At 44.5% G+C, this 26,921-nt stretch overlaps 1 protein-coding gene across 1 annotated transcript in view; it reads right to left on the bottom strand.

Moving 5' to 3' along the window:
- LOC122923157 (cytosolic 10-formyltetrahydrofolate dehydrogenase-like) overlaps nt 1–26,921 on the bottom strand; it is a 41,831-nt gene that overhangs the window by 5,308 nt on the left and 9,602 nt on the right. Inside the window, exons 2-15 of the mRNA XM_044273888.1 lie at nt 13,804–13,954; nt 8,536–8,770; nt 8,005–8,170; nt 6,546–6,647; nt 6,373–6,462; nt 5,495–5,632; nt 4,435–4,560; nt 4,256–4,347; nt 3,198–3,342; nt 2,922–3,041; nt 2,628–2,755; nt 1,825–1,975; nt 1,414–1,484; nt 690–795 (exon numbers count right to left, since the gene is read on the bottom strand). Of these exons, the coding sequence (XP_044129823.1) occupies nt 690–795; nt 1,414–1,484; nt 1,825–1,975; nt 2,628–2,755; nt 2,922–3,041; nt 3,198–3,342; nt 4,256–4,347; nt 4,435–4,560; nt 5,495–5,632; nt 6,373–6,462; nt 6,546–6,647; nt 8,005–8,170; nt 8,536–8,770; nt 13,804–13,933 (1,800 nt within the window). The 5' untranslated portion in view covers nt 13,934–13,954. The remainder of the gene's footprint in view (nt 1–689; nt 796–1,413; nt 1,485–1,824; nt 1,976–2,627; nt 2,756–2,921; nt 3,042–3,197; nt 3,343–4,255; nt 4,348–4,434; nt 4,561–5,494; nt 5,633–6,372; nt 6,463–6,545; nt 6,648–8,004; nt 8,171–8,535; nt 8,771–13,803; nt 13,955–26,921) is intronic.

The raw sequence follows: 26,921 nt of genomic DNA, 5'->3' as shown, positions 1-26,921 counted from the left end.
ATCCTCAGTTACATCCTGTATTATACTCCAGAGCTGCACTCACTGTTCTGCTGGTGCAGTCACTGTGTACATACATTACATTACTTATCCTGTACTGATCCTGAGTTACATCCTGTATTATACTCCAGAGCTGCACTCACTATTCTGCTGGTGCAGTCACTGTGTACATACATCACTTATCCTGTACTGATCCTGAGTTACATCCTGTATTATACTCCAGAGCTGCACTCACTATTCTGCTGGTGCACTCACTGTGTACATACATTACTTATCCTGTACTGTTCCTGAGTTACATCCTGTATTATACTCCAGAGCTGCACTCACTATTCTGCTGGTGCAGTCACTGTGTACATACATTACTTATCCTGTACTGATCCTCAGTTACATCCTGTACTATACTCCAGAGCTGCACTCACTATTCTGCTGGTGCAGTCACTGTGTACATACATTACTTATCCTGTACTGATCCTGAGTTACATCCTGTATTATACTCCAGAGCTGCACTCACTATTCTGCTGGTGCAGTCACTGTGTACATACATTACTTATCATGCACGGATCCTGAGTTACATCCTGTATTATCCTCCAGAGCTGCACTCACTATTCTGCTTGTGGAGTCACTATGTTGCAACTTGTTTCTAGAAATGTCAATGTGCACCCACAGAGCTGAGCACATCTGATGTATCTCACCTGAGCCGGCTTCAGCACCACCGTGTTACCTGCTGCCAGACAAGCTGCTGTTTTCCATGCCAACATCATGAGTGGGTAGTTCCAGGGGATGACGATTCCACACACTCTGCGGAAAAAAAAACAACATATTTCATTGCCACATGTTATGTTACCAGTATATTATTATCATCTATCTCACATGTACATAGGGCAATATTTAAAGGAGACACACATGAAACCAGAACTGTCTCTTTAAACTAAAACAGCTCATAGATGTCCCTAGAGGGTACCCTAAAGTGCCAACCATATGGCAGTAAAATGGTGAATAAGTTATGCTAATATATGTATATATTCCCCGCCCCCCAGGAGCCATTGTGGCTACACAGAAGAGCCAAGAGGACCTGTAAAATGTAATCACCATTGCTGTGACTTTCTGGAAACATCAAGAGTCTCCGGGGGCCGGAAACAATGCCTAAGAGTCCACCGGTGACTGAGCATAGCAGAAGGGGCTTCTGGTGGCAGGTAGGGGGCGTCACAAGGTTCGATGAGGTGCTGTTGCATTTCCATCAGTGCCTCTCATACATTTTTGTCAAGATGCATCAGTCATGGCATTGTGTGGACCACCCTAAGATATTGGTTGCTCCCTTACAACATGCCAAACCTTTCATGGTAATGTCAGGAAAGTTTCTGTACCAGGCGTGCAGTTTACCCGGGCGCTGCATTCAGCTCTGCGTGGCACACTTACCCAATGGGCTCTCTCTTGGTGAAGGTCAAATTCCGATTCGGTCGAGCTTGATTAATTGGGATGGTGGAGCCCTGGAAAACAATTCCATGCAATATTCTAATTATCGCTAAGTACATGGAATAGCGCCCCCCTATGGTCAAATTGCCATGAAGAATATAGGATCCTAAGCCGATTTCATCCTCTTCTGTTCCCATTTGCTCTCTTTGCCTAATGTTGACATTGTAAATCTGTCCTGCCGTGGTCCTCAGATGTCAAGTCAAGTCAAGTCTTCTGGCAGCTTTAGGGTCATGGGTTGACCATTACCCGGGTCCCAATCTATTGCAGACTGCCCCGTTGCCTCCCCTCACACCTGATGCTATATAGATCTAAAATGGCGCCATGAGGAGAGGCTGTTACTTTCTCGGGCATCACCTGAATTTTATCACACCAGCCGGCAAAGTATCGGAAGGTCTGTATGGACATCCCCACGTGAGTCTTCAGCGCCAACGTGTACACGGCGCCCGAGTCTATGGACTCAATGGTGGCCAGCTCTTCCTGGTGCTCCTCCATGAGGTCAGCAAGCCTGGGACAACACAGAAGAAAGGGACACTGGGAAATAGACTTTACAGTAGCCTCCCCCCACCCACCATACCGTCTCCCCCCACCCACCATACCGTGCCTAGCTGTAAGTGCCATAGGTAATGGTGCCTAAAAATCTGTTCCATACAGTAGACTGAATAGCACTGTACAGTAAATACCTCCATACTGTGAAAAATATGCTGTGTGAACCTGGCCTAAAGATTTTTGGTGGTCCCAAGCCAGGGATGTCAGGTCATCTGTGGCACTCCCACTTTCAGCAAGACCAGCAGATGACCCCTATGCAACCTAAAGGTGGCCATACACATGGGCTGAACCCACCAATGCGATCGGCCGACCATCTTCTTATAATATGTTCACTGCTGTTCATTCAACTACTGTTGAGGCAAAGAAGGATTTCAACATCTCCAATCCTTTGTTCCCAAGAGAGTCAAGTCACCTTCAGAGGAACAGAGTTGTCTAGAGGGGACAGAAGTGTCTGGAAATGGCTTTATTCCCCATCAGGAATACATGTACCCCCAGCCAAACCGAGCATGCATCCGTACGTGGAGATCAGGACACTTGTTCAGCCTTCAGACACCCAATATACCTGCCCTGACCTCCCACAGGTGCTTACAGGAACATGCAACGGAGCTCACCTGTAGATCAATCGGCCCCGATCCCTTGCATTCATTTTGCCCCATTCACCGTTCTCGAAGGCGTCTCTGGCAGCAGCCACAGCTATATTGATATCAGACACCTGGGCCAGGGACACTTTGCAAATGGCCTGTGAGAAGGAAACATGGATGAACCCGGAGGTCACCTGGCCATACTGGTCCTCGGAGGAAGCTCCATACTGGTGGGAGGGGTTACCATTGGGAAGCCCCTGCAGAGCCTTCACTGTCTCCCAGCTTCATCCAGTTAGGAGAATTTTTTTTTTTTATTACACTTACCTCCCCGTCCGTGGGGTTAATGGTGTCGTAGGTTTTCCCACCTTCAGCGTCCACAAACTGTCCATTGATGAAAAGCTGATGAGGAATCCTGATCTTCATATTGTTAACGTCCTTCTCCACCTGCAGAGGGACAGAAAAAGCATCTCTGCAGTGTAAGGACCTCATCAAACAGTGACCCGTATCTCAGCTTCCTGAACCCCTGATATAGGAGAGGGAGGGGGATACTAGGGGGCAACTACACAAATTCATGTTCAGATGAGTATTTCCCCATCTTACGTGATCTATGAGTATTTCCTCCTCATCGTCCCCTCGGAGCCTCCTCACGAGCAGCTGAATGAACTCCTCAAACTTGGTGGCCATATAGACGTCTTCATTCTGAAGCTGCAGCCCCTTACACTTCAGCTTCACTTCCTCCACCAGCCTGGAGATATGAGCACAGGAAGAGGGAAGATGGTCACCAGGGACGTACACAGGACCCCATTGTAAAAACACCCCCAAAGGGATTTAAGGTGCACGGATAACACTCTATAACCAAACCAGCCATAGTCCATATCTAATACCAGCCATTGTCCATATCTAATACCAGCCATAGTCCATATCTTATACCAGCCATAGTCCATATCTTATACCAGCCATAGTCCATATCTAATACCAGCCATTGTCCATATCTAATGCCAGTCATAGTCCATATCTAATACCAGCCATAGTCCATATCTAATGCCAGTCATAGTCCATATCTAATACCAGCCATAGTCCATATCTAATACCAGCCATAGTCCATATCTAATACCAGCCATAGTCAATATCTAATACCAGTCATAGTCCATATCTTATACTAGTCATAGTCCATATCTAATACCAGCCATAGTCCATATTTAATACCAGTCATAGTCCATATATAATACAAGTCATAGTCCATATCTAATACCAGCCATAGTCCATATCTAATACCAGCAATAGTCCATATCTAATATCAGCCATAGTCCATATCTAATACCAGCCATAGTCCATATCTAATACCAGCCATAGTTCATCTCTAATATCAGCCATAGTCCATATCTAATACTAGTCATAGTCCATATCTAATACTAGTCATAGTCCATATCTAATACTAGTCATAGTCCATATCTAATAGCAGCCATAGTCCAGCACTTGCAGGAGCAGAACTTGACAGAATAAAAGTTCATATCCACACTACTCCTGATTATAAAAGCTCCATAAAAGTTAAGTTTGTCCTGCTCTCCCCAGCCGCTACCTAGTACTATAAGCAGTTTAGCCTAGTCAGAACTGCTGACGGACACTCCTTAATGACATATTGATGGTGATGAGCCCACCTGATTACATCCATAGATGCAGCTCCAGCCTTGAAGAAGTCAGTGGAGTCTTCAATCTGAGGAACATTGGTGAGGATTCTCTTCCAGGCAGCCTATGACACAAACACAGAGGTGGTTTACCTACCGACTTTCTACTGGTCTACTGGATGTTCATGGAGGCTGGTTCTGGACTGACGTACTCGCATTTCATCCGCTACGGCTTGCTCCTCTGGGGACAGCTGTAAGGTTGCATTGTCCGACGACTTAAAGTATTGAGATGCTGGAATCATCTTCCCATCTTCAAACTGGATGTTCTTCACAGTCAGCTGCGATCAAATACAGAGACCTGTGAGACATGGGCCTGGGGTTGGCTGAGGCCTCCTTTTGGGACAATGACGAGCACGTGCCAAGGACTTGCAAGTCATATTCTCCCCCAGGAAGTAAACTACAGAGAGAGAGGAGGTCATGACAATCGGGAGGAATCGTCCCACAGTTGTTTGGAAAGTTGGATAATGGGGGACAGGGGTTCATTACAGTGTAACAGGTTTGAATATATAATAAGATTATATAATGAACGGCTCATCTTATACAGTAATAATGAAATAAAGTTAAAATGATGAAATAAACTTATATAACTATGTTTAGCTCGATGTCACTCTACCTATAATATAGTCCGTGGCATCTCACGTGTCTGGTTCCAACAGACAAAAAAGGACACTATAAATATAGAAAGTGAGTGCCTCAAGGAGTATATATAAAAATAAAAATAAATTACAAATAAACTGCGATATAATGTAGCAATAGCCTAGATACAATTAACAAAAATTGCAGTCCAGAAATATATGCAATAATGCCGGGGCCCAGCAGCTTATAAGGTGACGCTGTATCTCACAATGCAGGTAACGGCAGGTGATGTGTACTTTACCAATCCTTATAGCCTGTATGTGGATCTGTGGAACTAAAGCGCTCAGCAGACCAAAGATTACCACACTTGCGTTAGGGTATTCCGTTAAAGGTTCCATTTATAACGGAATTCGTAGACGGAATGCAAAACGTAAGCCTTGAAGAGGCATTCCATTTTGATCTGTCATAATAGAAGTCTATGGGCAAGCAGAACGGATCCGTCTGGTTTCCATTATGCAGGACGGAAAACTAAGTCCTGTGGACTCTCCGTATAAATGGAAATACCCTAAAGCAAGTGCGAACCCGGCCTAAGCAGTAGCATGAAAATATCGCTAACAATCCAAAAACAGCACTTACAGTTTTTCCATCATTTCCATAAAGCACCAGGCCGTGCTTTGTGACCACAGCTGGTTGTGACGCCCCAGGAATCTCCAGAGGTTCTCCATCTGGGTTTGGTCCATTAGACGTGAAGGAGGAACCGAAAAAAGTCAATTTCTGGATTAAGGAAACAAAAGTATTAAAGTATCTACCTATCTATAAGACAAATGATGTGAGCGGTAGAAAAAAGGGAAGGTTGGTGTCCCAGCGGCTGCGGAGACGATCCAATATCCAAATAAAGAAATTCAAAGAAATCCCACGGCACTACCAAAAAGTAAATTAAAAGATTTTTAAATTACCGCGGTCTGGTGATTATAGAACACTACTTTTAATTTATCTTTTGGGAGTGCTGTGGAATTTCTTTGAATCTATCTATCTATCTATCTATCTATCTATCTATCTATCTCCTATCTCATATCTATCTATCTATCTATCTATCATCTATCTAATATCTATCTATCTATCTATCATCTATCTATCTATCTATTATCTATCTATCTATCTATCTATCTATCTATTATCTATCTCCTATCTATCTATCTATCTATTATCTATCTATCTATTATCTATCTCCTATCTATCTATTATCTATCTATCTATCTATCTATCTATCTATCTATCTATCTATCTATCTTCTATCTATCTAATATCTATCTATCTATCTATCTGTCTATCTATCTATCTATCTATCTCCTATCTATCTATCTATTATCTATCTATCTATCTATCTATCTATCTATCTCCTATCTATCTATCTATCTATCTATCTATCTATCTATTATCTATCTATCTCCTATCTATCTATCTATCTATCGCCCCCCTCCCCCTAGATGTCCTTCTTTCAGATCTGCACTTACACTTCCATTGACCTCGGTCCAGGCTCCGGGCACCTTATCATTCCCTCGGATGAAGTTGTGTATTGCTTCTGCTGGTTGGTCCCAGTTAATCTACAGATTGGCACAGAAAACACCAGTGAGTGAGGACGACCATCCCAGAAATTCCTTATCTGGACACTAGGATTTGCACAGACCTTTGCATTATCCTTCTTTTGTATTGGGTCATACGTGGCCCCTTCACTTGGTTGTGGGATCCTGGGAGCGGAGCCTTGTGCAATGAGCTGCACGACTTCCACCTGAAAGATAGACCCCTCATGAGCAAAGCAAAGTATCTGCACCTTCACAGAATATTCTATGGTGTTAACTTGCATCAGAGCAGTCACCGCGCACGGTTATTATATTATTGTGTATGTTAAATGTCTCCAGGGACACAGCTGAGAGAGACGTCCGCACCCTGCACGCCCAGCTGATCACCGAAACGCTACATATCCTAAATATATACATCTTTCCTCTCAGCATATGCTGTACGCTCTGAGCCATTCAGATGTGTACTCCCTGCAGCTCCCTCTCCCCTCTCACAGCATGCAGCCACACAGACACACAGAGAGAAGCTGCAGCTGCAACCCCCTCCTTCCCCTGTCTTGTCCTTCTGTGAGAGGGGAGGGGGTGCAGCTGCAGCTTCTCTCTGTGTGTCTGTGAGGCTGCAGCTCCCTCTCCCCTCTCACAGCATGCAGCCACACAGAGAGAAGCTGCAGCTGCAACCCCCTCCTTCCCCTGTCTTCTAATTACTGTGCTTCTGCAGACATGTTTTCAGGGGGTTGGTGGTACTTCTCCATCGGTTGCACCACCTGGGGGCCCACATCTCCAGCAACAACATCGTCCTATGTACATAGTGGTTCAATGGTTTGGAATTTCCAATAATCCAGCATGTCAGTGGCGTGCCGAGTTACTGGCATTTTACTATAAAGTCACATGAGAGGAAAAAAAATGCTGAGCATGAACTGCCGCTCGGTCTCTGATCATGTGACCCTGACTCCTCCAGCAACGAGCCAAAAAAAATATTTACTCAGCCTGGAAATAAAACAGGATTCTCATACGGTTGGGTCCATTTCATGTCAAGGATGTTTTACTGTTGTGCAAAGTAAGTACCCCCACAGCTGCTCAGTCCTCTTTAATCTACCCGTCCGGTTCCAATCATACATTATACTCTAGTCACATCCAAAGCTGCATCAATCATTCTGCTAAATCTGCTGTATTCCATGTAGCAGAATTCTGGATCTTGGAGCAGAATATTTAGATAAGAAATTCATGTTAAAAAAAACGTTCTTAAGCTTGGACTGAGTGAGCACCCCGAAAGTGAGCCACTGAAAGAGTTAATCCTGCCCGACCACACTGACCGCAGCCAGTAAAGGATGCAGAATTAACGCAATCTACGATTAATAACACATGGCTGCTTTCTTTCTTCCAGAAACAGCGTCTCACTTGTTCATTGGTTGTATCTGGTATTGCAGCTCCGCTCTATTGAAGCTAATAGGACTTAGCTGCAATACCACACACAACCTGTGGACAAGTGTGGCGCTGTAAATGAAGAATGCAGGCATGTTTCTCTAATGATGAACATTCCCTTTAATATGTGACGAATGATATACCGACCATGCCTTTAACTCCCTCGGGAAAGAGGAATCTGTTGTATAGTGAATTGACGGTGTCATCTGGGAGGACGTCGCACTCTTTCTGCAGGATAATGTCGCCCGTATCCAGCCCGTCATCTGCCCAAAATATGGTGAAGCCGCCCTTCTTATCTCCCTGCATCAGCGTCCTGCAAGAGAAAAGTCATATGAGCGTGAAGGGCACAGTCCGCAGTGGGGCTTGGATACCCGGGCCCTTGTACCAAGGTGATACCAGGGTCCTCCATGACTAACCCTATGTGATAAAAGGCTATATATACACCATGCATAAATGATCCAGTTGTGTGGTACGGTATGCATGGACTATGGGTCACAAGGAGTTAGGACCATGTGGCAGTTGTTTCTTTTTGTAGACACTTTGTTGAATGCCATTCTCAAGCTGGCAGAATTCTGAATTCAGCTCTGGATGTAACTAGAGTTAATCTATGGTATACAAACTATCTAAACCCGAAATGTAGGTTTGACCTGTTATGAAATGTACAATCAGAAAAATTACCAGTTAATGGCGGAAGCCCCCCGATGTCGCGGCAGGATGGAGGGATGATAGATGACAGATCCATATTTTGGAGCATCGATGACTTCCATGGGGATGAATTGAGAGCAGAATGGAAGGACATTCAGCTCGGCCTCCACTGATTTGTATTGCTCCACCACCTCCGGAAGCGCCTGACCCTTCACTCGCCAGCGCGGGAATTTGAAGACAGGAATGCCATCCTTCTCCGCTTCTGCTCCTACAGATACAAGGAATGAAATGGAAATGATTCATTAGATGGAAAATCCAGTAACACTGGGTCAAATGGACAACCGATGTTACCTCAAAAACGAGACCTCAAAAATGTAAGGTGATAGGGGCCCATCCTAGAGATGAGCGACGTTCTTGAAATCCATTCTGTATCTGATTCATCAAATGTTTTTTATTTTATTTTATTTGTATCTGAATCGATTCTACAGGAATCAAGTATGCTCCAATTGGCCTGCAAATTGGTATATGATACTCTGAGGTCTTCTAGGACTCCGAATTATTATATCTTTTCATTATCTCTCTCTTTTTTTTTTACACATTTTTGTCCCATGTGTTATGCTTTTTCATATTAGAAAGTTTCCAAAAAAAATCATCTCTTATTGACAGCAGATGGTGTTTAAACATGTTATGGGGGAAAAAACAGTAGCTTGTTGGGACCAAGCATCCAAAAATGATGCCTTAACGGGGGCAGATCCTCACACATGTTAATGTCAGAAGAAAGACTGGCAGGTTCTGAATAAGGCTGGAAAAAGTCTTCCTTTTAATTGGGAGCAGCAGCAACACAGTGTGGAAGTGGAAAGGGTAGGGTAATAGTGGCATGTGGTGGCAATAATAGTAGCACAGCAGAACAGACAAGGCTGTAGTGTGTGTGCCTGTGTTTAGGGGTGGTAGTCGTAGTCGTAGTAGTGATGGCTGTGTACTGGTATTGGTAGTGGCAGTAGGGGATTAACAGCAGGGAGTAGCAGCTGCAGTGGTGACAGCAGCAGGCATATAGTACAGAGCATGATAATAGGCAGCCAGCAGCACAATGACTGCAGCAGCGGTAGCAGCCATATTGTATGGAACATGATGGTAGGCAGGCAGTGGCATGATGGTGGCAGTAGCAGCCATACGGTGCAGAACATGATGGTGGGCAGGCAGACAGCGGCAGTGGCATGATGGCGGCAGCAGCAGCTATGTGGTACATGACATAATGGTAGGTAGGCAGGCAGACAGCACTGTGGCATGATGGCGGCAGCAGCAGCTATGTGGTACATGACATAATGGTAGGTAGGCAGGCAGACAGCACTGTGGCATGATGGCGGCAGCAGCAGCTGTGTGGTACATGACATAATGGTAGGTAGGCAGGCAGACAGCACTGTGGCACGATGGTGGCAGCAACAGCCATACAGTACAGGACATGATGGTAGGCAGGCAGACAGCGGTATAATGCCCCCCTCACAGTAGTTATGCCCAGATATGTGCTCTCTTCACAGTATCTATGCCCAGATATGTGCCCCTTCACAGAAAGAAAAAAAACAGTAAATACTCACCTAGTTCCTCCGATGATTAGAGCTCAGCGGCCGATGCTCCCCAGCAGCAGCAGGCAGTATACTCAGCGGCCGATGCTCCCCAGCAGCAGCAGGCAGGATACTCAGCGGCCGATGCTACCCAACAGCAGCAGGCAGGATACTCAGCGGCCGATGCTCCCCAGCAGCAGCAGGCAGGATACTCAGCGGCCGATGCTCCACAGCAGCAGCAGGCAGGATACTCAGCGGCCGATGCTCCACAGCAGCAGGCAGGATACTCAGCGGCCGATGCTCCACAGCAGCAGCAGGCAGGATACTCAGCGGCCGATGCTCCCCAGCAGCAGGCAGGATACTCAGCGGCCGATGCTCCACAGCAGCAGCAGGCAGGATACTCAGCGGCCGATGCTCCCCAGCAGCAGCAGGCAGGATACTCAGCGGCCGATGCTCCCCAGCAGCAGCAGGCAGGATACTCAGCGGCCGATGCTCCCCAGCAGCAGCAGCAGGCAGGATACAGTCACACAATGCGCTGCTGGGCTGTGTAGAAGGAGCAGAGGCTGATTCCTGGGCCGGCATCGCTCCTCCTACACAGCCCAGCAGCGTGATAGTGGGATCTCTGACCGCATCCTCCCTGCTGCTGTGAAACGCCGACTGATGAGCCGAATGGTGAAGCCGAGAACGGACAGTTCCCTGCCTCACCATTACAGGCAACTGTCTCTGCATCCTATATATGCAGGGACAGCTAAGAGCGGGAGATATCTCAGCCATTCCGGGACTATGGGACTGCCACCAAAATACGGGACTGTACTGCCGGATGCGGAAAGGTTGGGAGGTATGTAAATGGTACAGCAGAGACGGCACCTTCAGCAACTTAGCCAGGTGGGAATTAAGCTTACGCACCAGCAGATTGCTGCCATCAGCATGTAATGATGATGACAACAAGAACACTGCACTGCCCCAGGAGGAGGTCTGGCCGGGAGAAGGAGGACACTTTTGCTGAGCTAGCTGGTGGCTACTTCTATGTTCCCACAGTAACTGGTGATCCAGCATCATGTGCTGCGATAGAGACCTCTTTGTATTTGAATGCATAAGGCTTATTTTAATCCTGCAGATCTTGCACACGGCGATGGTTTTGTCTTCCAGCACTGTGGAGAAAACCTGCCAGGTGGGATATACTCTCACAGAGCTGGCAGCAGCCAAGCTTGGCCTAGGTCTGGCATGTTTTGAGCCTGTGCCCACAGTATAAGCAGCATCACCTGTTTCCAAGCTGACTAAAATAGAAGCAGATGTGGCCCTCACAATTTTTTGGGAGGTTCTGGTCATACGTTGTCTCTGCTCTTTATGGCTGCCACCGCTACCACCCGGTTACCTACTCCTCAGCATCCCTATGCAGCTACCAGGTTATTCCCAACACACAATCATAGTCATAGTCATAGTCCTCACCCTCAATGATACTTTTATCAGACTGTGATATGTCATCATGGGCTCCATGGCCCCCTCCAGATTCCCTGCCTTGTATTTGCTCCGAGTGCCACTGTTCCTACCGCCACCACCATAGCTACAGGTGCCACTACTACCACCATCACCAAGACATCAACAGGTAGGCTATGTTGAGTATTTTCCATTGCACATGGGGTGTTGTTGCCTCTTCTTAGGAGAGGGAAGTTAAAACAGAAAATGCAACTGAAAGGCTTCTCTGGGGTTGCAAGGAGGAGAAGCAGGAGACATGCTGTGATCCCTGGCTCCAAGTCACTGTTTCAAACTCAGAGGTGACCTAGATGTCATCCTGCTGTGACTGAGAGGACACGTGAGCCATCAAGTCCACAATTTCCTCCTCTTTGTCCTCAATGATAATGTCGGAAGCCATGGAGAACTGTGGCCTACTACTACTGTCCGGATGGCTGGTGGTGCTGCTACCACTGCTACTACCCATGTTTTGACTCTCGAATGACCTAAGTCTTTTGTTTTGCTCTCTTCCATTTTCCAGACATTTCACTATAAGTCCTATAAATGAAAGTGACAGGTTTCCTATAAAGGAAAGGTCACAGGTTTGGTACACCAAGATTATTAAACGGTACTAGGAAAATTCCAAGTCTTTTTGCTGTAATTCAAACACACTGCACACTGGTATTGACAATTTACTAATTTAGTTTTTGCAGTAAAATATCTTTGAACTAGATCGTCTGATGCAGTAATGCAACACTTGTTTTTTAGTAAACTTAAAACGTTTTCAACAATGCGGGTATAAAAATGATGTTATTGCATTATTGCTTTTGCTCTAACTAACCACTAATCTTGCAGTAATATGCAACAAGTTCAGTAACACAGGTATCATGCACTGATACGCCCAATTACAAATGATACATTTAGAAAAAAAAGTGCAATTGCTCACCTTTTGTTGCAGCTCTATTAAACACAAAATCCTGTCCCTCACTCTGTATATGCTTTCCCTGATAAAAGTCCCTAAAATATACTATCCTTAAAATGTCCCTATCACACTGCATTAGTGGTTTGTGTCTGCAGCTGTGTTTTGGCAGACACTACAAGAAAATTTAGACTAGCACATTCATATACATAATCACAGGTGCATATCCATCAAGCAAACATGGTTGATAATAAAATAACATTTCACATACAAACAATAGAGCTGAGAAATGGGGCTCATTCTAAATTAAAGTGGTATTATACCTACTATAAATGGAAAAATAGAAGCCCTTTGTGTACATTTTTGACGCATTCAAACGTGTGTCGGGCCCATCTACAAGGCGTCAAGGTGGCTTCCGCAGATGGGTACCTAACACTAACAGCCTCTCTTGGACTTACCTAAACCTACAATTTTCAGGGCAGTGTAGGAACCAGGCATAGAATGATCCCCATTTCTCAGTGTTCTTTGTGCAGCCATTTTATTATCAACCATGTTTGCTTGATGGATATGCACCTGTGATTATGTATGTGAATGTGCTAGTCTAAATTTTCTTGTAGTATATATTGAGGGTAGCGCCTCTTTTAGACTGAGCAATACCCATCTACCTGGGGCTTCTGAGCAGAGTACAAATGTAGCTGATTCCTGCACTGCCCTGAAAATTGTAGGCTTAGGTAAGTCCAAGTGAGGCGGTCTGTTAGCGTTAGGTACCCATCTGCGGAAGCCACCTTGACGCCTGGTAGATGGGCCCGACACATGTTTGATCAAAATTGTGCGCAAAGAGCTTCTATTTTTCCATTTATAGTAGGTATAATACCACTTTAATTTAGAATGATCCCCATTTCTCAGCTCTATTGTTTGTATGTGAAATGTTGTGCAGCACTTTTATTATCAACCATTTTGGCAGACGCTGCCATAACACATCCTTCCAGATCACAAGCTGAAGGCAGAATGGCATTCTATGACTTTCCCAGCAAAGACCTTTCCTGAATTCTGCCCCCGATTGGCTGATCATGCTGTCTGTCAGCCTCTGAGCCAATCAGGGCAAGCTCCTCCCCCCACACACACTTTCTTCCAGCATCATGTGATTCTCAATCTTCTTCCTCTCTCTTGCAATTCTTCACCAATAATCACAGTAAAATGCCGCTGGGTGCATTTTTACGCGATTTGTCCAAAACTAATCGCAAAAACTATTATTTTTTTTTGGGTGGATTAATTTTTGTGAAATTTGTGATAAATTCAATTCCTAAATTTCGACTGCAAATGACTGGTAATTCATGTAGCAATGAAAGTAAATAACGATGGAGCACATACCTAGTGGGTCTGGCTTGCCGCCAGCTTTATCAGGAATCGTGAACACTCCCACCACTTGGTGTCCCTCCTTCACCAGCTCTTTATATACTTCTTTACCAAAGATGCTCTGCCCAATCACAGCTATCCGCATGACTATAGTTGTTGTGATGGACTGATGAAGACATATAAAAGGAAAAACAAAATGATGAGGAAAATGATACATTTTACATCACTGACTGCAATATTTACAAATAATCAAATCTGGTAGACCAGTGCTAAGATCAATAGGTGAATGGGAATTGCTGGATAACACAGTAAGGGTACATTCACATGCTCTATCTCTTTTTTTTTTTTTTGCGGGGCCGCGGAACAGAACTACAGATGCGGAGAGCACATCTTTTGCAGCATCATAAAAATTAATGGGCCTGCATCCATTCTGCAAAATTGCAGAATGGATGCGGACCCAGAAATACAGTCGTATAAATGTACTATAAGAAAAAGGATCTGTGAATTGACTTTTTATTATTGATTATTTATGACATTATTTATATATATATTTCATCCTGGGAACAGCTTTTGCCTGTACACAGCATAGCCCTGGGAAGGATAGTGCAAGTGTACATAAGCTGCCATAAGAAGTGGCGGAAAGAAAAGACAAATATAATACTGCTTCTTTGTACATGAATATAACTACTATAATACTGCTCCTATGTACAAGAATATAACTACTATAATACTGCCCCTATGTACAAGAATATAACTACTATAATACTGCCCCTATGTACAAGAATATAACTACTATAATACTGCCTCCTATGTACAAGAATATAACTACTATAATACTGCTCCTATGTACAAGAATATAACTACTATAATACTGCTCCTATGTACAAGAATATAACTACTATAATCCTGCCTCCTATGTACAAGAATATAACTACTATAATACTGCTCCTATGTATAAGAATATAACTACTATAATACTGCTCCTATGTACAAGAATATAACTACTATAATACTGCCTCCTATGTACAAGAATATAACTACTATAATACTGCCTCCTACGTACAAGAATATAACTACTATAATACTTCTCCTATGTACAAGAATATAACTACTATAATACTGCTCCTATGTACAAGAATATAACTACTATAATACCTGCTCCTATGTACAAGAATATAACTACTATAATACTGCTCCTATGTACAAGAATAGAACTACTATAATACTGCTCCTATGTACAAGAATATAACTACTATAATACTGCTCCTAAGTACAAGAATATAACTACTATAATACTGTCTCCTATGTACAAGAATATAACTACTATAATACTGCTCCTATGTACAAGAATATAGCTACTATAATACTGCTCCTATGTACAAGAATATAACTACTATAATACTGCTCCTATGTACAAGAATATAACTACTATAATACTGCCCCTATGTACAAGAATATAACTACTATAATACTGCCTCCTATGTACAAGAATATAACTACTATAATACTGCTCCTAAGTACAAGAATATTACTGCTATAATACTGTCTCCTATGTACAAGAATATAACTACTATAATACTGCCCCTATGTACAAGAATATAACTACTATAATACTGCCCCTATGTACAAGAATATAACTACTATAATACTGCCTCCTATGTACAAGAATATAACTACTATAATACTGCTCCTATGTACAAGAATATAACTACTACGGGGGCGGAGCCTGGCTGTGTAGCTGAATGGCTGCTAGTTTCTGAGCTCCTCAACCTTGCCGGTGTTTTAACCCCTAAAATCAGCTTACAGCACCGCTCTAATGGGCAAAGTGGGTAAAGATAGATCCAAGGATCAAGCAGATCCCACACCAGTTCGGTCCAGACAACCAGATATGGACCAATATCTAAGAAAACAACCGAAGCTCAGGTCGGCTGAAACACCTAAGATGGCGCCGGCTCAGCTATCTGACAAGGAGGAGGATTCAGATGCCGGGAGTGTCTCCTGATGCTTCAACCTGCAAATCGCGCAGACAGGGGAGATCTTTCACTAAAGCTGCACTCCTTGAAGTGCTTAACACAGCATTAGCCCCTATAAAGAAAGACTTATCTGAGATAAAGGAAGACCTCAGAGATATCGGGGGCCGGGTGTCTGACCTTGAGAGCACACAGGAAGCTGCTCTGCAGAGAGAGGAGAAATCATACAATGTAATCCGATCCCACACCGACCTGCTAAATGAAGCTCTTCTAAGAATTGAAGACCAGGAGAACCGCAGCCGCAGGAAGAACCTGAGGATTCGCGGCCTTCCGGAATCGATTGCCAGTGAGGCGCTCGATAAAGATGCTCGCGAAATTTTCGCGAATATCCTGGGTGCCGGAAAATCGGATCGGATAATAATCGAGCGCATACATCGTGCGCTTAGGCCCAAACCGAAAGCTTCAGATCCTCCTCGCGATGTAATTTGCGGCCTCCTCAGCTATGTCGATACAGCCGCACTGATGAGAGCCAGCAGAGAAGCGGAGCAGCTACAGCATGAAGGTACGCCAATCCTGTTTTTCCAAGATCTGGCCCCATCCACACTGGCTAAAAGGCGTATTCTTCGCCCACTCCTGGATGCCCTTAAAGCTGCTGCCACCCCATTCAGATGGCTGTACCCTTTTGGCATTGCGGTCCTTAAAAACGGACGCCAAATCACTATCCGCTCACCATCGGATCTACAGGCTAGCTGGTCCCAGCTGGGGTTAACCCCTATCGATATACCCTCGTGGATGCCGGCGGATCTAGAAGACCCACCCTTACCGCCACCCCATGCGGGTGAATGGCGCTCCGTCCGCACAAGAAAAGGGCCCAAAACCAGGGCTGAAAATTCTGCTCAAGCTCCGACCTGAATATAGGACCGTGAATAGGTTCTCAGCGTTTTCTGTTCCAGTTCCACTCTAAGTATATGGGACTCTGTGTCTTATTGTCTGTTTATTGTTTAATAATGGATCCCTCTTCTTCCAGGCTTTTATGGGTATTACCATGGCCTGGTCATCTCCCACTCCCTGCTCTCACCTTAGTTTGCAGGGGTTAACCCGGCTTTACCTACGGGTCACCCTTCCCCCTTGTGATGGTCAGTCATTGGCCCTCTTTAGCTCTGCGGGACCCCCCACCTGACAGACCCCGGCTGGTAGCCGTGATGAGAAAGGGTCGCCCTATAGTCAGGTGCTCAGTGGAGCTTCTGTTGCAAGAATGGCTTGCACTATTGTTGTGTTCATTAACCGTTTGTCTCCCCTCCTTCCCTCTTATGTCTCCCCCTCCCCATTGCAGTCAGATGTCATTTAGAGTCTATGTAGATGCTGATTATTTTTTCTCTATTTTAGAATGTCGTCCGTTGTGATATCCTCCCTGAACGCTAGGGGAATGAACGAGCCTTGCAAGCGGTCCCAAATCCTGGCCCTTTTACAAAGGGATAAAGTGTCTATAGCGTTCTTCCAGGAAACCCACTTCAGAGAGGGTAAGACCCCCAAATTGCCCCCCAAAAGGTTTTCCCAATGGTTCCATAGCACGTATAGTTCGGCTAGCAGGGGTGTCAGCATAGCGATCCACAAACAGCTCCCCTTCAAGCATTCTGCTGTCTCCTCGGACCCTGAGGGTCGTTACCTGTTTGTTAAGGGCACTATCGCTGACACACCTGTTACCCTGGCAACTGTATATGCTCCCAATAGAGGGCAGGTTGCTTGGCTCGTTCAGACCCTTGGCTTGTTATCCACCTTTAAGGAGGGAATGGTGATTCTAGGCGGCGACTTCAATGTCACCCTGGAGCCTTCCATAGACTCCTCAAATGGGAAGTCCGCCATTACACATGTACGCTTACGGCGCCTCAAACTCGCCTTACATAGGTTAGGTGTAATAGATATTTGGCGCACCACGAACCCCTCTAGTAAGGATTACACCTTCTATTCAGCCGCTAAATCCTCCTACCATAGACTTGACTATCTATTCCTGTCTAAAACCCATGCAAATAGGGCTATCCGATCCCACATAGGGAACATCACCCTGTCTGACCATGCCCCTGTATTTCTGAGTGTTTCTCTGCAGGACCTCCCAAAGAGGGAATGGAATTGGCGTATTAATGAGACCATTATCTCTGACCCCTCCCATGTCGCTAAATTGTCCTCTATCATAACTGAATTTTTCACACTTAACACCCTAGGCCCGGACGCGCCCTCCCCCTCCATCACTTGGGAGACCCACAAGGCAGTTCTGAGAGGTGAGCTGATAGCTCTAGGGGCTCATATTAAAAAACAGCGGAACCAAGCAGTAGCGACCCTCTTCTCCCAGATACAAGCGCTAGAAATAACGCACAAAAACTCGCAGGCCCTTAGATGTGCCTCGGACCTGTCAGAGGCTCGCACAAAGCTTAAGAATTTGCTGAATGTCACATCAGCCAAACTACTTTTACGTGCCAAATTTCGGTCATATGCCCATGGAGATAAAGGGAATAGGCTAATGTCAGCCTTAGTTAAAAAACAGAAAGCTGATTCCTTTATCGCAGCTGTCAAGGATGCCAAAGGTACGCTACATAAAAGCACCCCAGACATAGCAGATTCCTTTTGTGCCTTCTATAGGGACCTATATAACTTAGAGCCACCAAACCAACTCTCGCCAGCCCAAATAGGGGAAGCAACTGAGAAATTCCTCTCCTCCCTCCAGCTGCCCACTATCACTCCATCACAGTCGGCCCAACTCTTGTCCCCCATCACGGATTCTGAAATCAGCAAGGTCCTCTCCTCCATACCTTCCGGGAAAAGCCCAGGCCCTGATGGCTTCACCATCTCCTACTACAAAACCTTTAAGCACATCCTGATCCCACACTTTAACATCCTTTGTAATTACTTACTCCAAGGAGGTTCCCTCCCCCCACAATCGCTATCGGCCCATATCACAGTAATTCACAAAGAAAATAAGGACCCCCTAAACTGCGGGAGCTACCGCCCTATTTCGCTTTTGAACACTGATGTGAAATGGTGGGCTAAGATTTTGGCCCATAGGATCCAGTCGGTTCTCCCTGACATTATCAATAAGGAGCAGGTAGGATTCGTCTCTGGTAGACAGGGGAGTGAAAACACGGTTCGCATCATACACTTAATTACGCATGCTCGGCGGAATTCTATACCGCTAGCCCTTCTCAGTACAGATGCAGAGAAGGCCTTTGACAGGATCAACTGGCATTTTATGTTTCGGGCACTGTCAAAATTTGGCCTTCCGGACCAGTTCATCCAGTCCATCTTCTCACTCTATTCGCTCCCCTCTGCCAGGATTCGGATCAATGGCACACTCTCTCCAACTTTCCCCATTACCAATGGGACGAGGCAAGGCTGCCCACTATCACCGGCCCTTTTTGTTATCGTTATGGAGACACTGCTGGCTAAAATTAGGCAAGATCCGGACATACAAGGGATTACCTTGGGATCTCATACCCATATGACAGCTGCCTTTGCAGATGATCTCTTAGTCATCACGTCCAATCCCACGACCTCATTTCCCAGGCTCCAAGCTCTTTTTGAGGAATATGGTTTGGTCTCTAATTTCAAGATCAATTATGGTAAGTCACAGGCCCTAAATATTTCCTGCTCAGCCACTTCCATAGAAATGATCAAACGCTCCACGGCATTTACGTGGGCCCCCAAGTCAATCCCATTTTTGGGCACCCATATATCAGCGAATCCAGAGGACCTTTACGAGCTTAACCAGGCCCCTTTACTTAGATCTATTAGAGCACACCTGCAATCCCTAAAACTCCCGTTCATTTCATGGATTGGAAGGAAGAATTATATTAAAGCCTTCATTGTCCCTAGACTACTTTACTTCATTCAAACACTACCAATTTGGCTACCCCATTCCTTCTTTGTGGAGGTCCGCAGAATCTTCTCAGCATTTGTATGGTCGGGTAAGCCCCCCAGAATAGCATACACCACCCTCACTCGGGAGAAAAGATTGGGAGGTTTTGGCCTGCCAGACATATACCTTTACTATAAAGCGGCAATGATAAGCAGAGCTCTAAGCCTCCTCTCCTGGCGCCCTCTTAATCTTGTCTCCCAATTGGAGTGTGATATGCTCACCTATAAAGATAAACTGGTCTTATGGGGTTTGCGGAAAAGTACTGCTAATAACATTTATGCCTCGACTTTGTGGAAGGGCTTACTGTTGGAGTGGTCCAAACTATATCAGGCGTCAGTTCTTAAGTTCCCTAGTATGAATATCCCCCTGCACCTGCTTCAGGCCCATATTCATCCCGCCACCACTGCACCATCAGGAATTTGGGCCCTACTATCTAGCTTAAGGTTACAAGACATTATATCTGAGTCTGGTGCTTTAAATTGGAGTGATGTTTTCGCTCTTCCAAAGGTCCAAAAGGCTTCCTTTTTGGCAGTTATGGCCTTTAAAAAGGACCTAAAGCTTATTGAAAAGGTCCCACGGCCCACAAATGATCCCTCATGGATGGAGGGGAAGATTTCAGTAGGCCAACGCCCGCGGAAGCCTCTCTCCACATTATACAAGGAGCTGCTCTCCTCCGCCCCTCCAGATCTGTGGTTTCTCTCAGCTTGGGAGAAGGAGTTATCCATAACTTTGTCAGAACCTGAGAAAGCTTTTATCCTCACACACTCACACGGATTCAACCGTTGCATTAAGATACAAGCTAACTCATACAAATTGCTCACAAGATGGTATAAAACACCAGAATATCTACATAAGAATCAATTCTGATATCCCCGACCGTTGCTGGAGGTGCGGAGGAGATGTTGGTTCTCTTTCTCATATATGGTGGAATTGTGAAAAGATCCGGCCTTTCTGGATGGAGATCGAAACTATTATAAATAAGATCTGTAAAAACCAGGTTAGATTAGACGCAAAGCTCCTAATGTTATGGTGTCCTAATGACACGCTGACCCCCTCAAGGTTAAATCTACCGACTATGCTTATAACAGCAGCTCGCCTATTGATTCCATTGTTATGGAGAAATGATTCTCCTCCATCCCTCTTGATGTGGACCGAGAAGGTGGATCAGCTTTACCGGTTTGAGGAGCTTGCACACTGGGAGACTCACTCTAGAGCAAAGTTTATCAAAACATGGTCCCCATGGAAGCTTTATCGTAACTTCTAGATTCACACGAAGCATATGATAGACATCTATTACCCCCCCCCCCCCCCTTACCTCCTTTTCCCCCTCCCCTCTTCCCATGTCTTGTCTTTACTTTTCCGTATTAATTACTTTTATGCACATGTTAATGTGTTATTGAGTCATGTCGCCACTGCACTTGAATTCATGCGCTTAGTGAATAAGCATTTGTCCAGCTGCGCCTGGTATTTAAGTGATTGAATTGTCACATGACTATTTGCGTTTTCTTCAATAAAAAGAAATTTGATTAAGAATATAACTACTATACTACTGCTCCTATGTACAAGAATATAACTACTATACTACTGCTCCTATGTACAAGAATATAACTACTATAATACTGCTCCTATGTACAAGAATATAACTACTATAATACTGCTCCTATGTACAAGAATATAACTACTATAATACTGCCTGCTATGTACAAGAATATAACTACTATAATACTGCTCCTATGTACAAGAATATAACTACTATAATACTGCTCCTATGTACAAGAATATAACTACTATAATACTGCTCCTATGTACAAGAATATAACTACTATTATACTGCCTTCTATGTACAAGAATATAACTACTATAATACTGCCTCCTATGTACAAGACTATAACTACTATAATACTGCTCCTATGTACAAGAATATAACTACTATAATACTGCTCCTATGTACAAGAATATAACTACTATAATACTGCCTCCTATGTACAAGAATATAACTACTATAATACTGCTCCTATGTACAAGAATATAACTAATATAATACTGCTCCTATGTACAAAAATATAACTGCTATAATACTGCCTCCTATGTACAAGAATATAACTACTATAATACTGCCTCCTATGTACAAGAATATAGCTACTATATTACTGCCCCCTATGTACAAGGATATAACTACTATAATACTGATCCTATGTACAAGAATATAGCTACTATAATACTGCCTCCTATGTACGAGAATAGAACTACTATAATACTGCCTCCTATGTACAAGAACATAACTACTATAATACTGCTCCTATGTACAAGAATATAACTACTATAATACTGCTGTTTATGTACAAGAATATAACTACTATAATACTGCCTCCTATGTACAAGAACATAACTACTATAATACTGCCTCCTATGTACAAGAATATAACTACTATAATACTGCTCCTATGTACAAGAATATAACTACTATAATACTGCCTCCTATGTACAAGAATATAACTACTATAATACTGCCTCCTATGTACAAGAATATAACTACTATAATACTGCCTCCTATGTACAAGAATATAACTACTATAATACTGCCTCTAGGGATGAGCGAACTCGAACTGTATAGTTCGGGTTCGTACCGAATTTTGGGGTGTCCGTGACACGGACCCGAACCCGGACATTTTCGTAAAAGTCCGGGTTCGGGTTCGGTGTTCGTCGCTTTCTTGGCGCTTTTGTGACGCTTTCTTGGCGCTTTTTGAAAGGCTGCAAAGCAGCCAATCAACAAGCGTCATACTACTTGCCCCAAGAGGCCATCACAGCCATGCCTACTATTGGCATGGCTGTGATTGGCCAGAGCACCATGTGACCCAGCCTCTATTTAAGCTGGAGTCACATAGCGCCGCCCGTCACTCTGCTCTGATTAGCGTAGGGAGAGGTTGCGGCTGCGACAGTAGGGCGAGATTAGGCAGATTAACTCCTCCAAAGGACTTGATTAACTGATCGATCTGCAGCTGTGGATCATTGAGCTGCTGATCCTCAATTGCTCACTGTTTTTAGGCTGCCCAGACCGTTTGTCAGTCACATTTGTCTGGGGTGATCGGCGGCCATTTTGTGTCTTGTGGTGCGCCAGCACAAGCTGCGACCAAGTGCATTTAACCCTCAATGGTGTGGTTGTTTTTTGGCTAAAGCCTACATCAGGGTGAAGCTGTCACACCAAGTGCATTTAACCAGCAATAGTCTGTTTATTTTTTGGCCATATACTACATCAGGGGCAAGCTGCGCCCGTCACCAAGTGCATTTAACCCTCAATGGTGCGTTTGTTTTTTGGCTAAAGCCTACATCAGGGTGAAGCTGTCACACCAAGTGCATTTAACCAGCAATAGTCTGTTTATTTTTTGGCCATATACTACATCAGGGGCAAGCTGCGCCCGTCACCAAGTGCATTTAACCCTCAGTAGTGTGGTTGGTCAAGCTATCACACCAAGTGCATTTAACCAGCAATAGTCTGTTCATTTTTTGGCCATATACTAAATCAGGGGCAAGCTGCGCCCGTCACCAAGTGCATTTAACCAGCAATAGTCTGTTCATTTTTTGGCCATATACTACATCAGGGGCAAGCTGCGCCCGTCACCAAGTGCATTTAACCCTCAGTAGTGTGGTTGGTCAAGCTGTGACACCAAGTGCATTTAACCAGCAATAGTCTGTTCATTTTTTGGCCATATACTACATCAGGGGCAAGCTGCGCCCGTCACCAAGTGCATTTAACCAGCAATAGTGTGGTTATTTTTTGGCCATATCCCAGTCTAATTCTGTCACTAAATCCATACCGGTCACCCAGCGCCTAAATACTAGGCCTCAAATTTATATCCCGCTAAATCTCTCGTTACCGCTGTCCTGTTGTGGCTGGGAAAGTTATTTAGTGTCCGTCAAAGCACATTTTTTGTTCTGGGTTGAAATACAATTCCCAATTTAGCAATTTAAAAATTTAGTGGTTTCTGCTATATCAGAGCTATTTGAAATCTATCCCTAAAAGGGTATATAATATTCAAGGTGCACATAGGGTCATTCAGAATAACTTCACACACCCGCTACTGTGCATTTCCAAGTCTAATTCTGTCACTAAACCCATACCGGTCACCCAGCGCCTAAATACTAGGCCTCAAATTCATATCCAGCTAAATCTGTCCTTAGTGCTGTAGCTGGGCGAGTTATTTAGTGTCCGTTCAAGCACATTTCTTGTTCTGGGTTGAAATACAATTCCCAATTTAGCAATTTCATAATTTAGTGGTTTCTGCTATATCAGAGCTATTTGAAATCTATCCCTAAAAGGGTAGATCATATTGAAGGTGCACATAGGGACATTCAGAATAACTTCACACACACCCGCTACTGTGCATTTCCAAGTCTAATTCTGTCACTAAACCCATACCTGTCACCCAGCGCCTAAATACTAGGCCTCAAATTTATATCCAGCTAAATCTGTCCTTAGTGCTGTAGCTGGGCGAGTTATTTAGTGTCCGTTCAAGCACATTTCTTGTTCTGGGTTGAAATACAATTCCCAATTTAGCAATTTCATAATTTAGTGGTTTCTGCTATATCAGAGCTATTTGAAATCTATCCCTAAAAGGGTATATAATATTCAAGGTGCACATTGGGTCATTCAGAATAACTTCACACACACCCGCTACTGTGTATTTCCAAGTCTAATTCTGTCACTAAACCCATACCTGTCACCCAGCGCCTAAATACTAGGCCTCAAATTTATATCCTGCTAAATCTCTCGTTAACGCTGTCCTGTTGTGGCTGGGAAAGTTATTTAGTGTCCGTCAAAGCACATTTTTTGTTCTGGGTTGAAATACAATTCCCAATTTAGCAATTTCATAATTTAGTGGTTTCTGCTATATCAGAGCTATTTGAAATCTATCCCTAAAAGGGTATATAATATTCAAGGTGCACATTGGGTCATTCAGAATAACTTCACACACACCCGCTACTGTGTATTTCTAAGTCTAATTCTGTCACTAAACCCATACCTGTCACCCAGCGCCTAAATACTAGGCCTCAAATTTATATCCTGCTAAATCTCTCGTTAACGCTGTCCTGTTGTGGCTGGGAAAGTTATTTAGTGTCCGTCAAAGCACATTTTTTGTTCTGGGTTGAAATACAATTCCCAATTTAGCAATTTCATAATTTAGTGGTTTCTGCTATATCAGAGCTATTTGAAATCTATCCCTAAAAGGGTATATAATATTCAAGGTGCACATTGGGTCATTCAGAATAACTTCACACACACCCGCTACTGTGTATTTCTAAGTCTAATTCTGTCACTAAACCCATACCTGTCACCCAGCGCCTAAATACTAGGCCTCAAATTTATATCCTGCTAAATCTCTCGTTAACGCTGTCCTGTTGTGGCTGGGAAAGTTATTTAGTGTCCGTCAAAGCACATTTTTTGTTCTGGGTTGAAATACAATTCCCAATTTAGCAATTTCATAATTTAGTGGTTTCTGCTATATCAGAGCTATTTGAAATCTATCCCTAAAAGGGTATATAATATTCAAGGTGCACATTGGGTCATTCAGAATAACTTCACACACACCCGCTACTGTGTATTTCCAAGTCTAATTCTGTCACTAAACCCATACCTGTCACCCAGCGCCTAAATACTAGGCCTCAAATTTATATCCTGCTAAATCTCTCGTTAACGCTGTCCTGTTGTGGCTGGGAAAGTTATTTAGTGTCCGTCAAAGCACATTTTTTGTTCTGGGTTGAAATACAATTCCCAATTTAGCAATTTCATAATTTAGTGGTTTCTGCTATATCAGAGCTATTTGAAATCTATCCCTAAAAGGGTATATAATATTCAAGGTGCACATTGGGTCATTCAGAATAACTTCACACACACCCGCTTCTGTGCATTTCCAAGTCTAATTCTGTCACTAAATCCATACCGGTCACCCAGCGCCTAAATACTAGGCCTCAAATTTATATCCCGCTGAATTTGAATACAATACATTGGGCCAAATAATATATTTGTTGTTGTGGTGAACCATAACAATGAGAAAAACATCTAGTAAGGGACGCGGACGTGGACATGGTCGTGGTGGTGTTAGTGGACCCTCTGGTGCTGGGAGAGGACGTGGCCGTTCTGCCACATCCACACGTCCTAGTGTACCAACTACCTCAGGTCCCAGTAGCCGCCAGAATTTACAGCGATATATGGTGGGGCCCAATGCCGTTCTAAGGATGGTAAGGCCTGAGCAGGTACAGGCATTAGTCAATTGGGTGGCCGACAGTGGATCCAGCACGTTCACATTATCTCCCACCCAGTCTTCTGCAGAAAGCGCACAGATGGCGCCTGAAAACCAACCCCATCAGTCTGTCACATCACCCCCATGCATACCAGGGAAACTGTCTCAGCCTCAAGTTATGCAGCAGTCTCTTATGCTGTTTGAAGACTCCGCTGGCAGGGTTTCCCAAGGGCATCCACCTAGCCCTTCCCCAGCGGTGAAAGACATAGAATGCACTGACGCACAACCACTTATGTTTCCTGATGATGAGGACATGGGAATACCACCTCAGCACGTCTCTGATGATGACGAAACACAGGTGCCAACTGCTGCGTCTTTCTGCAGTGTGCAGACTGAACAGGAGGTCAGGGATCAAGACTGGGTGGAAGACGATGCAGGGGACGATGAGGTCCTAGACCCCACATGGAATGAAGGTCGTGCCACTGACTTTCACAGTTCGGAGGAAGAGGCAGTGGTGAGACCGAGCCAACAGCGTAGCAAAAGAGGGAGCAGTGGGCAAAAGCAGAACACCCGCCGCCAAGAGACTCCGCCTGCTACTGACCGCCGCCATCTGGGACCGAGCACCCCAAAGGCAGCTTCAAGGAGTTCCCTGGCATGGCACTTCTTCAAACAATGTGCTGACGACAAGACCCGAGTGGTTTGCACGCTGTGCCATCAGAGCCTGAAGCGAGGCATTAACGTTCTGAACCTGAGCACAACCTGCATGACCAGGCACCTGCATGCAAAGCATGAACTGCAGTGGAGTAAACACCTTAAAACCAAGGAAGTCACTCAGGCTCCCCCTGCTACCTCTTCTGCTGCTGCCGCCTCGGCCTCTTCCTCCGCCTCTGGAGGAACGTTGGCACCTGCCGCCCAGCAAACAGGGGATGTACCACCAACACCACCACCACCACCTCCGTCACCAAGCGTCTCAACCATGTCACACGCCAGCGTTCAGCTCTCCATCTCACAAACATT

This window comes from Bufo gargarizans, unplaced genomic scaffold, assembly GCF_014858855.1.
Source record: "Bufo gargarizans isolate SCDJY-AF-19 unplaced genomic scaffold, ASM1485885v1 original_scaffold_1290_pilon, whole genome shotgun sequence".
Lineage (NCBI taxonomy): Eukaryota > Metazoa > Chordata > Amphibia > Anura > Bufonidae > Bufo > Bufo gargarizans.
Note: the sequence above shows the minus strand (reverse complement) of the source record. Positions and strands in the feature narration are given on the sequence as shown.